At 52.8% G+C, this 12354-nt stretch overlaps 3 protein-coding genes across 7 annotated transcripts in view; 1 reads left to right on the forward strand and 2 right to left on the reverse strand.

Annotated features, from left to right (window-relative positions):
- Positions 1–7043, reverse strand: part of IL9R (interleukin 9 receptor) — a 45647-nt gene extending 38604 nt beyond the window's left edge. For 3 of the 5 annotated variants that reach the window (XM_070779320.1, XM_070779318.1, XM_070779316.1), the window contains exon 1: positions 1705–1867. In XM_070779320.1, coding sequence (XP_070635421.1) covers positions 1705–1732 — 28 coding nt within the window. In that variant the 5' untranslated portion in view covers positions 1733–1867. Of the gene's footprint in view, positions 1–1704 lie in introns of all 5 variants that reach the window. The other 2 variants (XM_070779317.1, XM_070779315.1) reach the window with 1 other exon arrangement.
- Positions 7044–7196: 153 nt separating this feature from the next.
- POLR3K (RNA polymerase III subunit K) lies at positions 7197–9964 on the reverse strand. Its single transcript, XM_019988233.2, has 3 exons — positions 9806–9964; positions 8652–8739; positions 7197–7798 (listed from the first exon to the last, which is right to left on the reverse strand). The coding sequence occupies exons 1-3, from the start codon at positions 9914–9916 to the stop codon at positions 7671–7673; spliced, it is 327 nt and encodes a 108-aa protein (XP_019843792.1). The 5' UTR covers positions 9917–9964; the 3' UTR covers positions 7197–7670.
- Positions 9965–10080: 116 nt separating this feature from the next.
- Positions 10081–12309, forward strand: SNRNP25 (small nuclear ribonucleoprotein U11/U12 subunit 25). The gene is made up of 5 exons (XM_019987890.2): positions 10081–10365; positions 10787–10877; positions 11093–11198; positions 11559–11633; positions 12050–12309. The coding sequence occupies exons 1-5, from the start codon at positions 10096–10098 to the stop codon at positions 12105–12107; spliced, it is 600 nt and encodes a 199-aa protein (XP_019843449.1). The 5' UTR covers positions 10081–10095; the 3' UTR covers positions 12108–12309.
- Positions 12310–12354: the final 45 nt, after the last annotated feature.

A 12354-nucleotide genomic window follows, 5' to 3' on the forward strand; every position in this document is an offset into this window, starting at 1 on the left:
CCCCACGGGAGAGCGGCCCCACATGCCCGTCCTGCGGGGGCCAGGCCGACATCCCCACCCGGCTCGTCCCTTCCCACTGGTCCGTGGACACGGCTTTCGGCAGACAGCACTCTGGCCCCTTTTCCCAACCCCGTTTCCTCCCTGGCCTCAGGGTCAAGGTCTGGCCAGATGACCTCCAGCCCAGAGCCTGCCTCCCGGCTTCCCGCCCGCCAAGAAGTCATGGGCTGCCATGCAGCTGGACTTCTGCCGGGACCTCGTAGGGTCAGCGCCCCGGGCCTCACCAGGTGAGACGCCCGCAGGGCGGGGTTTATGCAGCGCACCACACCCTCCGGATTGGCTTCCTGTCCCCTTTCACACAGTCTGTATTTTTAATGGGGACAGACTATCCCTGCCCATCCCGGGGTGGGATGGAGGCTGCGGTTGAGACGGCACTGATCCACCACTGCCCTCACTGCTGGGAGAGGAGGGAGTCCAGAGGCTGGTTCCCGGGGCAGCTCAGACCTGGGGGGCGGGCCTGAGACACAGCACGAGGCAGGAGGCAGGAAACGGGAGCAGGACCTGGCGCCCCGGGGCAAAGGGCTGAGGACCCTGCTGGGCAAGGGCAGAGGCGGGGCGGTCAGGGCAGGGAGGCCACCTGTCCTGGGATGGCCCAGCCGGACAGGCACCTGCCTCAGGGAGGTGGACGTCCCGGGACACGGAGAGGCCAGGCCAGAGCCAGGGAGAGACGCGGGCGGGATGCAGGGGCCTTGGGTGGACGGGGCCCAGAGAGCAGGACCCAGGACAGAGGGAGGAGGGGGCTGAGGCTGGGAATGCCTCAGGACGAGCTGCTCACTGTCACCCCCCAAACCACCCCCCACCCCCCACCCCCACCTTGTCACTGCCTTCCGCCGAGGCGCCGTGCATGGCATGGCTGAAAGAATGCTGACAACGGCCTGGGGTTCAACGAGGGCGGCGCTCTGCTCCACCCACGCCCACACAGCCCTGCCAGCAGCCCGAACTGGCCATCAACAGCCCTGGCATCAGGCTCCCCCAGGGTGTCTGATTCTTGCTGCGCCCTCCCACCTGCTCCTAACTGAAGAGACATCCCGACCTTCCCCCAGGCCTGCCTTTGCCTGGAGAAGATGTTAACGGGGCTCTGGAACATTCGAGCACAAGCCCTCTTCCTCTCCATCTTCTTGGCTGCAGAGCCCTCTTGGAAGCCTGCCCTCTCCTGCTGCCCTGCCCACAGGTCCAATGGGGGGTCCACAGACTCCTCTTCAGACCTAAAGCCCCTCAAAGTCATGGGCGAGAGCAGAGGCTTTACCAGCCCCAGGACTGAACCCCATCTCCACTCAGTCGTCCGAGCTGAGACCACCTGACCCCAGAATGCCCACGCGCTGCCCCCAAGGGGTCAGGAACTACCCTGGCCCTAAGCCTACCCTGAACTCCACCTGACGAGCTCAGTGCCAGCCCCTCTGCCCAGTGGCACCCACAAGGCTCACAGGCCAGGCCAGGATGGCCCGCCATTCCTATAGCACATGTCTGTCACCAGGAGATGCCCAAGGCAGGACAGAGTTGATGAACCAGGGTGGCCTCCCCAACGCCCTGCCGCCCTTCTGAGTATGCCCCCCAGGCTCCTCCTGAGCTCGGGGCTTGCGGGCCACCTGCCCCGTCCCCCAAAGTCCACGCTGACTTGAGCAGTGGAGAATCCCAGGCGACACTCACCTCTCCAGATGCAGCTGCTGGCGCCCATGGCAGGCGTGATGCTCCCCTGAGACCTGCAGGTGGCTTGTCACCCAGCCACCCCTGCGCTTGCAGCAAAGTCCCTCTGCCTGATTCAGGAGATAACTGCACCGACCAGTGACGTGAGCCTTGCGCGGGAGGCTGACACAGGCCGCCCACATCTGAAACCACCAGCCCAAGAGCACGGCAGCTGGCCTAAGAGGGGCGAGAGGGGACCAGCACCCACCATAAACCCCACCTTCCACCGCCAGGGACGGCAAGCTGCCACACGTGGACCTGGGGGCCACCCATCGATTGGCGGGTGAGCGGGGCTGCTCCCTGAACTGGCGCCGGGAGGCGAAGACGTGGACCAGGTTCAGAGCAGCGCCTGTCTCCCAGGCTGCAGCTCAGGCAGTCCCTGAGCGCCAGGGTGGGTGGAGATAGTCAAACCTCACAGTGCTGCAGCCTCGCTTAAGGAAGGAAATAAAAGATGGGAGCCCCTGGCCCCAGAGAGACGCCCCTGTGGGAAGCCGGGCACAAGGCCCTCCAGGCCACGTCTACGCTCCAACAAACGCTCATTTAACAGCCACCTCGTTGCTCCGGCTCTTTTCAAATTCTTTTCAGAAAAAAGAATTTTCTCTGAAAATTTTCTTTTCAAATTTTTCAGAGAAGCACATAAAAAGCTACCTCATGCCTTTACTGGTGGTACAGATCATGGTTTAATAATCCTGTTGGTGGACAATTTCACTGTTGCCCACATCTGCTATTTCAATTTAATGGACATACAACACTGCATTCGTTTCTGGTGTAAACATGCCATTTTAAATGAGTAATTCCAGGCCTGGATCTCTAATCACCAGGATGAGTGCTGTACAAAAAAAAAAAAAAAAAGCGATCTGGAGCAAACTGTCGGGCCTAAGATCTCAAAATAGATGCTGCCAAGCGGTCCTCTAGAAATACACGGACTTCTGCTCCCATCAGACATGTAAGGATGCTTGCAGTCCTCACTGCATTTGACAGCAGTCTTTTAAATCTTTGCCAATCTGATAGGCAAAGACGTTTCAATGCTGTCTTATATACACTTCCTTGGTTATCAGTAAAGATAAGCATCTTTTCATAAACTTATTGACTGTTATGTTCTTAGGGGTGCCAAATAAGGTTGCACTTTAGCATGCCCCTGTGCCTGAGTTTACGTATCAATGTGTTTGTGTGTGTCTGTTCTGTGCATTAACCCAGCTGAGGGGAGATCTGGAGACACCAGAGCTGCAGCTCTCTGGAGTTGCAGAAACCAGGACCCACGGCAAGATGGCATCAGAGGCTCAAATCCATGACACACCTTAGGAACGACCAGGGACACGATCACACTTCTAACATTTAAATGTTGATCATCTTGGCCCCTTACACACTTTTATACTCACTGGTGCCATCCCTGCCCTAGTATCCTTATTAAGAGAGCTTCCTTCTCTCTCAGGCTAGAACTCACTCCCTTGAGACCAACGGACCGCACATCAGCCGCACACGACCCACAGGACAGCATGCAGGCTACAGAGACGGGAGAGCAGGTCACAGACACTGAGATGCGTGAAGGCCACTGCCTCTGCCCAGGAAGTGTTCCGATGCCACAGCCTGGCACCCCACCACCTCCTGTAACACGCAGTTCAGTTCAGTCGCTCAATCGTGTCCAACCCTTTGTGACCCCATGGACTGCAGCACACCAGGCCTCCCTGTCCATCACCAACTCCCGAAGCTTACTCAAACTCATGTTCATTGAGTCGGTGATGCCATCCAACCATCTCATCCTCTGTCGTCCCCTTCTCCTCCCGCCTTCAATCTTTCCCAGCTTTACAAATGAGTCAGTTCCTCGCATCAGGTGGCCAAAGTATTGGAGTTTCAGCTTCAGCATCAGTCCTTCCAATGAATATTCAGGACTGATCTCCTTTAGGATGGACTGATTGGGTCTCCTTGCAGTCCAAGGGACTCTCAAGAGTCTTCTCCAACACCACAGTTCAAAAGCATCAATTCTTCGGCCCTCAGCTTTCTTTACAGTCCAACTCTCACATCCATACATGACTACTAGGAAAACCATAGCTTTAACTGGACAGACATTTGTTGGCAAAGTAATGTCTCTGCTTTTTAACACACTGTCTAGGTTAGTGATAACACACAGAGATAAACAGAAAAGCAAAATCTGCAGATGGAGGGAAAACCTCAGATACAAAGACAATACAACCAGGGCCACTAAGTATCTCCCGAAACCCAGCCCCTCGAAAAACAGGCCCAGAGAATAACAAGCACCGCTGGTCAGACGTGCCCTAACGACGGGACACGTGGAGCTGCGTATGTCCTCATACCTGACGAGGAGGAGCAGCCCGGGGGCAAGCCCGCCCCCGTTAGAGAACTTGTGAGCGAACAGCAGTTACAACAGAAAATGCGCAGGTGGTCCCGTGGTTAGGACTCTGCGCTTTCACTGCCCTGCGCCCAGGTTCGCTGTCTAGTCTCACGTGCTGCGCCTCAAGGCCATAGATAAATTAAATAAACAAAGAATAAGTTTGTATATTTGCAAATGGTTGGGGAAAAAATAAAGAATTACATGCCATGTGGAACGACTATGAAATTCAAATGTCAGGGTCCACCTTCTGGAACACCGCCTGTATGCGCTGTCTACAGCGGCCCTGGTGTGCTCACGGCTCAGCAGCGATCTTATCAGTGTTTCAAGGCCACAGTGTTTCACAACGCTTCTGCTCGCTTGCTTACACTGCACACCCGTCATGTCACAGTAAGAAGACAGGGCTCCAAATGCCCTGTCTTTAAGGCCCAGGGCAGTGCGAGCTACTGTTATCAGTGAGCTGGATGGCAGAGGAGAGTGTCATGCGACAACACTGCAGTAGTCGACATCACCAGGCTAAACGCTCCTCTGGCACGAGTCTCAACACAAAACAGAATTTCTTCACAAGAAATAAAAATGAGGCAATGGAATTAAATTTTCCAGGGACTCATCGTTAACCCAGGAAGGAAAGCCGCTGAGGGTGACTTAAAGGTGTCTGACTGCAGAAGCTGAGGGAAGCGTGTCCAGAGAAGATGCGTTTAAGACCATCTGTTTTTGGTCAAGAACAGCTGTTCTGAAAGCTAAGGACACTGGGAGCGATGTCACGTCAATTAAAAATGAGGCAGATAATCTGAAGCGCCTTTCCTCGGCTCTCGATGGCTCCAAACATCACCGGACCCGCCCTCTGCCGCTTCCGCGAGGAGTCAATGCCTCGACACTAAGTGGGGAAAGGCCTGAAGAACGAGCTTCTGGGCACAGACCAAGGAAACAACTAGCAACTCACGTGGGAGCACTCGCAAAGCCGAGAAAACGTGAACGCGGGAGAACGGCACCTGGAACCTGCCGCTGAGTGTCACGGCTGACGGTGCACACAGGTGCAGCGCGAGGTCACACAGCTGGCAGCCTCGTGGAGGACACGTCCACAGACTGCAACTGCACTGCTCACCCTCAAACACGCTGCAGACAATACCCACGTCTCTCACCACCGGCAGCTACTGAGCCATCAGCAAGGTCACAGTGACCCGCATCTGCCCCCCGCCTGAACCAGGGTGAGGAGATGCACACGTGCAACTTTAACAAGAAACACCAATTCGGTTACACAAAATGGTGTGCGTTCCTTTCATCAAGGGGCTCGTATAACAAACACTGCAGGGTTACATTCTGAGCTTCTCTGTAAGAGCTCGCTTCCTTATGTCTTTCTTGATTGTGACTCTTGACCCACAAAACCCAAAATACTGACTCTTTACAGAAAAAGCTGTGAACCCCTGAAGTAGACTATTACTATCTTCGTTTTACACAGGAGAAAATGAAAGAGGTTCAGCAACTGACAGGCAAGCAGGGTAACTTCAGCGGGCATGACCTTCACCGCTGACCAGGCTGCCTCCAGTAACAAGCGAAAACAAGAACAGACCCCTGAGGAAACATAACTGATGGCATCAGTTCAGTTCAGTTCAGTCCCTCAGTCATGTCTGACTCTGCGACCCCACGAATCGCAGCACACCAGGCCTCCCCGTCCATCACCAACTCCTGGAGTCTACTCAAACTCATGTCCATCAAGCCGGTGATGCCATCCAGCCATCCATAAGAAGACACTAAAGTGACACCCACAGGACAAACACCCATTTGCAAAAACAGTGCAAACTGTTCTGAAACAGAAACAACTGGAGACAATGGGCTCAGGATCTGGTCAACGTGTTCCAACAGGAAAATACATATGCGATCCATAATCATTTCAAACAAAAGATTAATAATTTCTCGAAAAGCGGACTTCCCTGGTGGTCCAGGGGTTAACAATCTGCCTGCCAATTGACATGAGTTCAATCCCTGGTCCAGGAAGACCCCACGTGCCTGGGGCAACTGAGGCTGTATGCCAGCACTGCTGAGGCCGGGCTCTACAGTCCACGAGGCACGCACCCTAGAGCCCATGCTCTGCAACGAGAAGACTGCACGCAGACAAAAACAAATAAATAAAATTTAAAATTTCCTGAATTATACAAATTATACAAGTTATGTAAGACAACAAGTTTCAAAAAAGTAAAAATCTGGGATTTTCCCGGTGGCCCAGTGGTTGGACTCCACGCTCTCAATGTAGGGGACAGGTTCAGTCCCTGGCTGGGGAACCAAGATTCTGCACGCTACCCAGCAGGACAAAAAACAGAAAGTAATAAAAAGTTGGAAAAAAGCAAGAATCTGTATAAAAGACTTAAATTTAAGTCCCATTATTTCATAAGTGAAACTTCATTATTAAGTGATTTGGCACAGGGAACTATATTGAAAATCCTGTAATAAATCATCATGGAAAAACATGCAAACAAGAATATGTATACATATATATGAATACATATACACTCGTGTGTGTGTCTATATATACATGTACGTATAACTGAATCACTACGCTGTACACCGGACACTACTAAAACCTCCTAAGTCAACTATGAAGTGAAAGTCGTTCAGTCGTTTCTGACTCACTGCGATCCCATGGACTAGACAGTCCATGGAATTCTCTAGGCCAGAATACTGGAGTGGGTAGCTGTTCCCTTCTCCAGGGGATCTTCCCAACCCAGGGATTGAACCCAGGTCTCCCACATTGTAGGCAGATTCTTTACCAGCTGAGCCACATGGGAAGTAAACTATAATTCAACAAGAGAGATTTGGAAGTAATTAAATTTGAGGCCCTGAGCAAGAAACAAATCTATCAATAACCAAAATCCTGCCCCCATGAGCCTAGAGTGTCCTTTTTCTCTTTAGAGTAGAAAGATGGATACAGAAAGTATTAAAAAACATACAATCTAATAAATGTACTGCGATTCTAGGAAACAAAAATACAAATAATAAATAGAAATCCATGTTATTAGCAATTCTGTAACCAGTTTGGCCCTAAATATAGCAGTCGGTTTGGGGATTTAAGGTTTGATGTCTACTTCTTAAGGCATTTAAAACACTGAGAAGGTGATAACAAGACTGTTAACTTTAATTAAATATTCAGGATAAATTTTGATTAAATAAGTTTGCAATTAACAGTTAAATACTGAGGGGCATCTAATGTACTAAACTAGTAAGTTTTACTTTATTAGTTGTACAAACAATGTAAATATTGAAGAGTGTTGGCTGATGGCAGGAGAACACCAACTGCCCAATATACATAAAAGAGGAAGAACAGGACCTTCAACAGGATGCACTCAGTTATGGATACTCCTGTCCACACACAGCATGGGCAGAATTTGGACATACTGGACATCAAGGAGTTAATCTGCTGACTGGGAGGCAGGCTATACTTCCTGACCCCCTGGGCAGCCACCCTTAAAGGGTCAGCTTTCCACCATACCACCCAAGACCCTCAGAACACACAGTTCACACTCGCAGCTGGGAATACACCCTGGGCAGTAAAGCACGCAGACGCTGACGCAGCTGGGCCATCCTGGCCTTAGTCCCGCCAGCGGTGTCCACACTGAGCGTTGCAGCACTTGTAAAAGGTGGTCATGGGCTCATCTGCAGAGCGGGTCTGAAGCTGCATGAAATAGGCTCGAGGATGTTCACACTTGGGACATGGCTCTGGCAACGAGAAGAACAAACAGTGACCCACGTTTACTAAAAAAAAGAAATGATGCTCATGATCAACATGCTTGTTATAAGTGGACGTTTCGTGAAACACAGCTGCAGACACTCCCCAGTTCGACTGGTATCCCTCGCCTGGGGTGCCCTGCAAGGTTTTCCTGCAAGGGGCTGTCATTCCCACTGTGCTCTCACAACTGAGAGCACAACACTGTGCTCTCACAACTTGTGGTCTTGATTGTACTTTTTTCTTTTTTAATTTTACTTTCACCGAGATTTCAATTCAAGAACCTCGCTCTTAATGAAAACTCCTTCAAACACTCAGACACCATTTTGGTGTGTAATTCACCTCCCAGTGACAAATTCTGCCTGTGCAAGATTTTTCACAGAGCAGATCTGGATGGTCCTCTCTGGGGTAAAAAGACAGTACTAATCACCCTAAGCTCCTCCTCCTCTCTGGACTGGTCGTGCTGGGCTCTCTTTCCTTCCTTGGTCACATCTGTCGCTATCAGAAATGAATCAAGACTCAAATCCTTACTTAACGGAATATTTAGAGCAGTTTAATATTATCTTTGACTTAAAAAAAAACTATATTAGAACAAAATCCTTAGACTGATTTTTTAATTACTCCAATCAGCATCACTATGAGGTCACCCTGAGACTTTAACTCAGGTCTGAATTACTCCACAACAGCTTGTGCCAATACTGTTTGCGTAACAAACACATTAGAGAAGAAAACAGTTTCTAGTCTCAGAAGCCCACTTGATACATCACAGACTCTGCTATGCAGTGGCACAGCCAGCGGCCTCATCCTTACCCACAGCTCTGAAACAGAAAAGGTTTTCCCTCTCACCTGCAGTAGAGTCAACATTCTCCCAAGCAGCTGCTCCACCAAGCACATCATCCACTTCTTTCAGCTTTGGATACTTCCGATTTGTTACCTAACAAACAACAAACAGCAGGTCTTCAGACTCTCCCAGTAAGTGAACAGTACAAAGCCGGGTCACCAAACCATGCCTTCAAGTATCACCCCAGACTCTGCTTCCTGCCTTCAACACGAAGGGAGGAATACTAAACGAAAGCACAGTTCCTGCTGTCACAGAGCAGGAATCTCCATGAGAATCGGGAGGATCAACAATTGGGATGATCCAATAAACAAGATTCTGTGAGGACTGGATGAAGCAACAGAGCAGGAAGGGGGAAATGGCTCTGGCGTGACCCTTTTGTTCTCCCACCTCTCCAATACTTGGTCACTGAAATAAAAGATCCAAAGACGACTAAGGCCAAAGTGGAGCACTTGGCAGGGTGGCCCAGCCACTCTTCGCAGGCAGAGGTTTTTCTAACTATTCTCCAAGTTTTACCAGCCGTCCTTGAAATGTCACCCTTCACAATTTCAGACTCTTAACTCCCACAACACAGCTACATGGTGGAGCAGTATATAAACATTAAGAATGAGGTAACACCAGCGTGCTCTACTTCTAAAAACTATTAAAGGTGTTCTAAAAAGGAAAGACGCAATATCGATGGAAAGTAACGAGTTATAACACAGTATGTACCATTCCGTAATGAATATCCAATATATTCCAGATGTTCAGACTAAAATATAAGAGCGAGCAAAAACTGAAAAATGCTTGCCCTCCTACAGCGTATACCCTAGTGTTAACAAACAAGGGGCACAAGTAAATTGTAAACCGCAATGGAAGGCAAACGAGTCCTATTAAAAAAATAAGATTAGGAGAAGAAAGGCGAGGTGGACAAAGAGGCTGCAACTTTAAATAATCCTTCGGGTAAAAGCACGAGCGACGAGTGACACGGGTACCGAGGGGAAGAGCGACCCGGGCGCAAAAGCTCTACACAGGCCCCGGGAGCAGTGCGTGGCTGGCGGAGAGCCTCAGGGCGGCCGGCAGGGCCCGCAGGACGCCGATCCAGGCGGGGAAGGAGGCGGGGAAGGCCCGGGTCGCGCGGCCGCCTCGCGAGAGCGTGGGCCTCCGCGCCGCGCGCGCCCACCTTGCGCGTGACGTTGTGCACGTAGGGGCAGGTGTTGCATGCGAAGCGGTGGCAGCGCTGGCCCTCCTCGACGATCAGCCCGTTCCCGCAGCCCGGGCAGAAGAGCAGCATGGCCGCCACAGGCCCGGCGCTCCCGGCAGCGCCCGCGGCAGCACTGCGCCGGCGTTCTGAGCGCCCCTTGGTCCCCGCCCCGCCCCCTGCCAGCCCACCAATAATCACGCCGCCTCCCCGCCCCCAAGTACAGCAGTGGCCGGCCGGCTCCCAGTAGCTCATCTCTCATTGGTCCTCGAATGGCCCCGCCCCCGGCGCCCCGAAGGTGGGGATATAGGAGCGGTCCCGGCGCCTGCGCGATAGCCTCTGTCGCGTGGAGCCGCTGTGCGGGCGAAGCCGGCTGGAAACCCGGCGCCCTGGAGGAGCCGCGGGTCGTGGCGCGGCCAGAGCCGCAGGACGACGAGGAGGATGAGGAGGAGGCGCTGCCGCACTCCGAGGCGGTGGACGTGTTCCAGGAGGGCCTGGCCATGGTTGTGCAGGACCCGCTGCTCTGCGACCTTCCGATCCAGGTGCGCGAGGGCCGCGTCGTTCCCCCGGGGTGCGGACGGACCCTGGGACCGCTGGGGGCTGCAGCCTCGGGAAGGCGTTTCCGAGCGTAGCGGAGCGTCTAGGCAGAAGGCTCCTGTCGGGCCTGGAGGCGAACGAGGCTCTGGCCTCGGGCTTGAAATTTAAAGGGGTGCCGAAAAACCGACTAGTTAGGACATTTGACATGTCAGCAGTGTTTTAAAAACAACCAAAAGTTGGTGTGTAGAAGCCTGGGGTAAACAAAAATAATGTAATTTTCAGACAAAAGATCAATGTTTCCCAGTTTTCCGTTCTCCTCAGACTTCAGGAAGGTTCTGCCTAACTTTATAGACGCTGTCCGCTTGTCTGCCTTTGTTGTTCGGGGTGGTGAAGGGAGCTCCCACCTCCATCCTTGGTCTTTTCCAGGTTACTTTAGAAGAGGTTAATTCCCAAATAGCATTAGAATACGGCCAAGCAATGACAGTGCGAGTGTGCAAGATGGATGGAGAAGTTATGCGTAAGTACTGCCTTCCCCCTCAGGCCAAGCAGTCTGAACCTTCACAGGAGAGGATGTTAGCAGGGCTGGTGGGTGGAAACTCCGGGCTGTGCCCAGGCCTGTTGGGCACACCCACACCTGCCCAGACTTGAGCCTTGAGAAGTAACAGAGCTCATCAGAGCTTCTGGGCTCTCCTCTTGACACCTGACGCTGGGGATCTTCTCCTGCTTGTGCAGCTGTGGTTGTAGTCCAGAACGCCACTGTCCTGGACCTGAAGAAGGCCATCCAGAGATATGTGCAGCTCAGGCAGGAGCGCGAGGGAGGCATTCAGCACATCAGCTGGTGAGTGGAGCCTTGGCTCCTCCCTCAGCGCTTCTTGGGAGACAGGGAGGACGTGCTGGACACGAGCGAGCCTTTTCATCCCCTGGGCTCTGCTCAGGATGCGGCCTAGAGCATCGAGCTCCCTGTCCCGAGCCTTTAAAAAGGGCAGGTGCTCCTGTGCCTGCGGGCCCTGTCCTAGCTGCTCCTCCTCTGCATTACCACGCGGGCAGCTAGGTAGCTGCACGTGGGGACACCTTAGGGCATGCCCAGTGTGTCTGGATGCGGCTTCCCTGGTTAGAGGAGCTGCTACCAGCCCCTCGCCTGGGTGCTCTCAGCCTCCTGAATCACCCTGCTTGTGGTTCACTGAATTCCCATCTGTAGGTCCTACGTGTGGAGGACATACCACTTGACCTCCGCGGGAGAGAAGCTCACAGAAGACCGGAAGAAACTCCGAGAGTAAGTTCAGGCTCCGTCTTGAGCTACAGGGAGCTATCTGATCTGTGGCCCTTTTGTTCCCCAGGCCCTGCCATAGGGCCGGGGTTTCCTCCAGAGGCTCTTAAGAAAGAAGGGGTCTTAAATCCATTCCTGGGGAGTGTGTGAGACCAGGAGAGTCCCTGACTGTCCTGCAAGGAACTCCCTGGAGACCTCCCTGCCCGGAGGACAGGAGGCAGAGGAGCTGTGGCAGTTCAGGCTGCAGAGCCAGGAGAGAGGGTTTTGAGTGTGCGTGGCTGGGGAGCATGGCCCTGCCCCCTCCTCACCTCCCCAGCACTGCGCTCTTCCTGCCTGGCCTCTCTCATCCCACACAAGCCTCGGAGGAGGAGTCACAGCTGGGCCCTTCTGTAGGCTGGACTCTGCCTTTCCTTCTCTTTCAGTTATGGTATCCGGAATCGGGATGAGGTGTCCTTCATCAAAAAGCTGAGACAGAAATGAATCTCCAGACTTGGACAGCTGTGTGTGCGGGCAGCTGAGCTCTTCCCTGGCAGAAGGAAGCCTTGGGCCACCGTGCCCTTTCCCCAGACGGGTGGGGACCCGTCCCCTGACCCCAGCTGGACTCGCCTGGACTCTTAAATGAACCCTGATCCCAGGGCTGTGGGCCTGGCCCTGTATACAGAATAAACCCTGTTTTCTTTGAGGTTTGGAAAGTCATGTCCCCATAGTGGGGCACAGGTGGGGACCC

This window comes from Bos indicus, chromosome 25 (genome assembly GCF_029378745.1).
Source record: "Bos indicus isolate NIAB-ARS_2022 breed Sahiwal x Tharparkar chromosome 25, NIAB-ARS_B.indTharparkar_mat_pri_1.0, whole genome shotgun sequence".
NCBI classification, from domain to species: Eukaryota; Metazoa; Chordata; class Mammalia; order Artiodactyla; family Bovidae; genus Bos; species Bos indicus.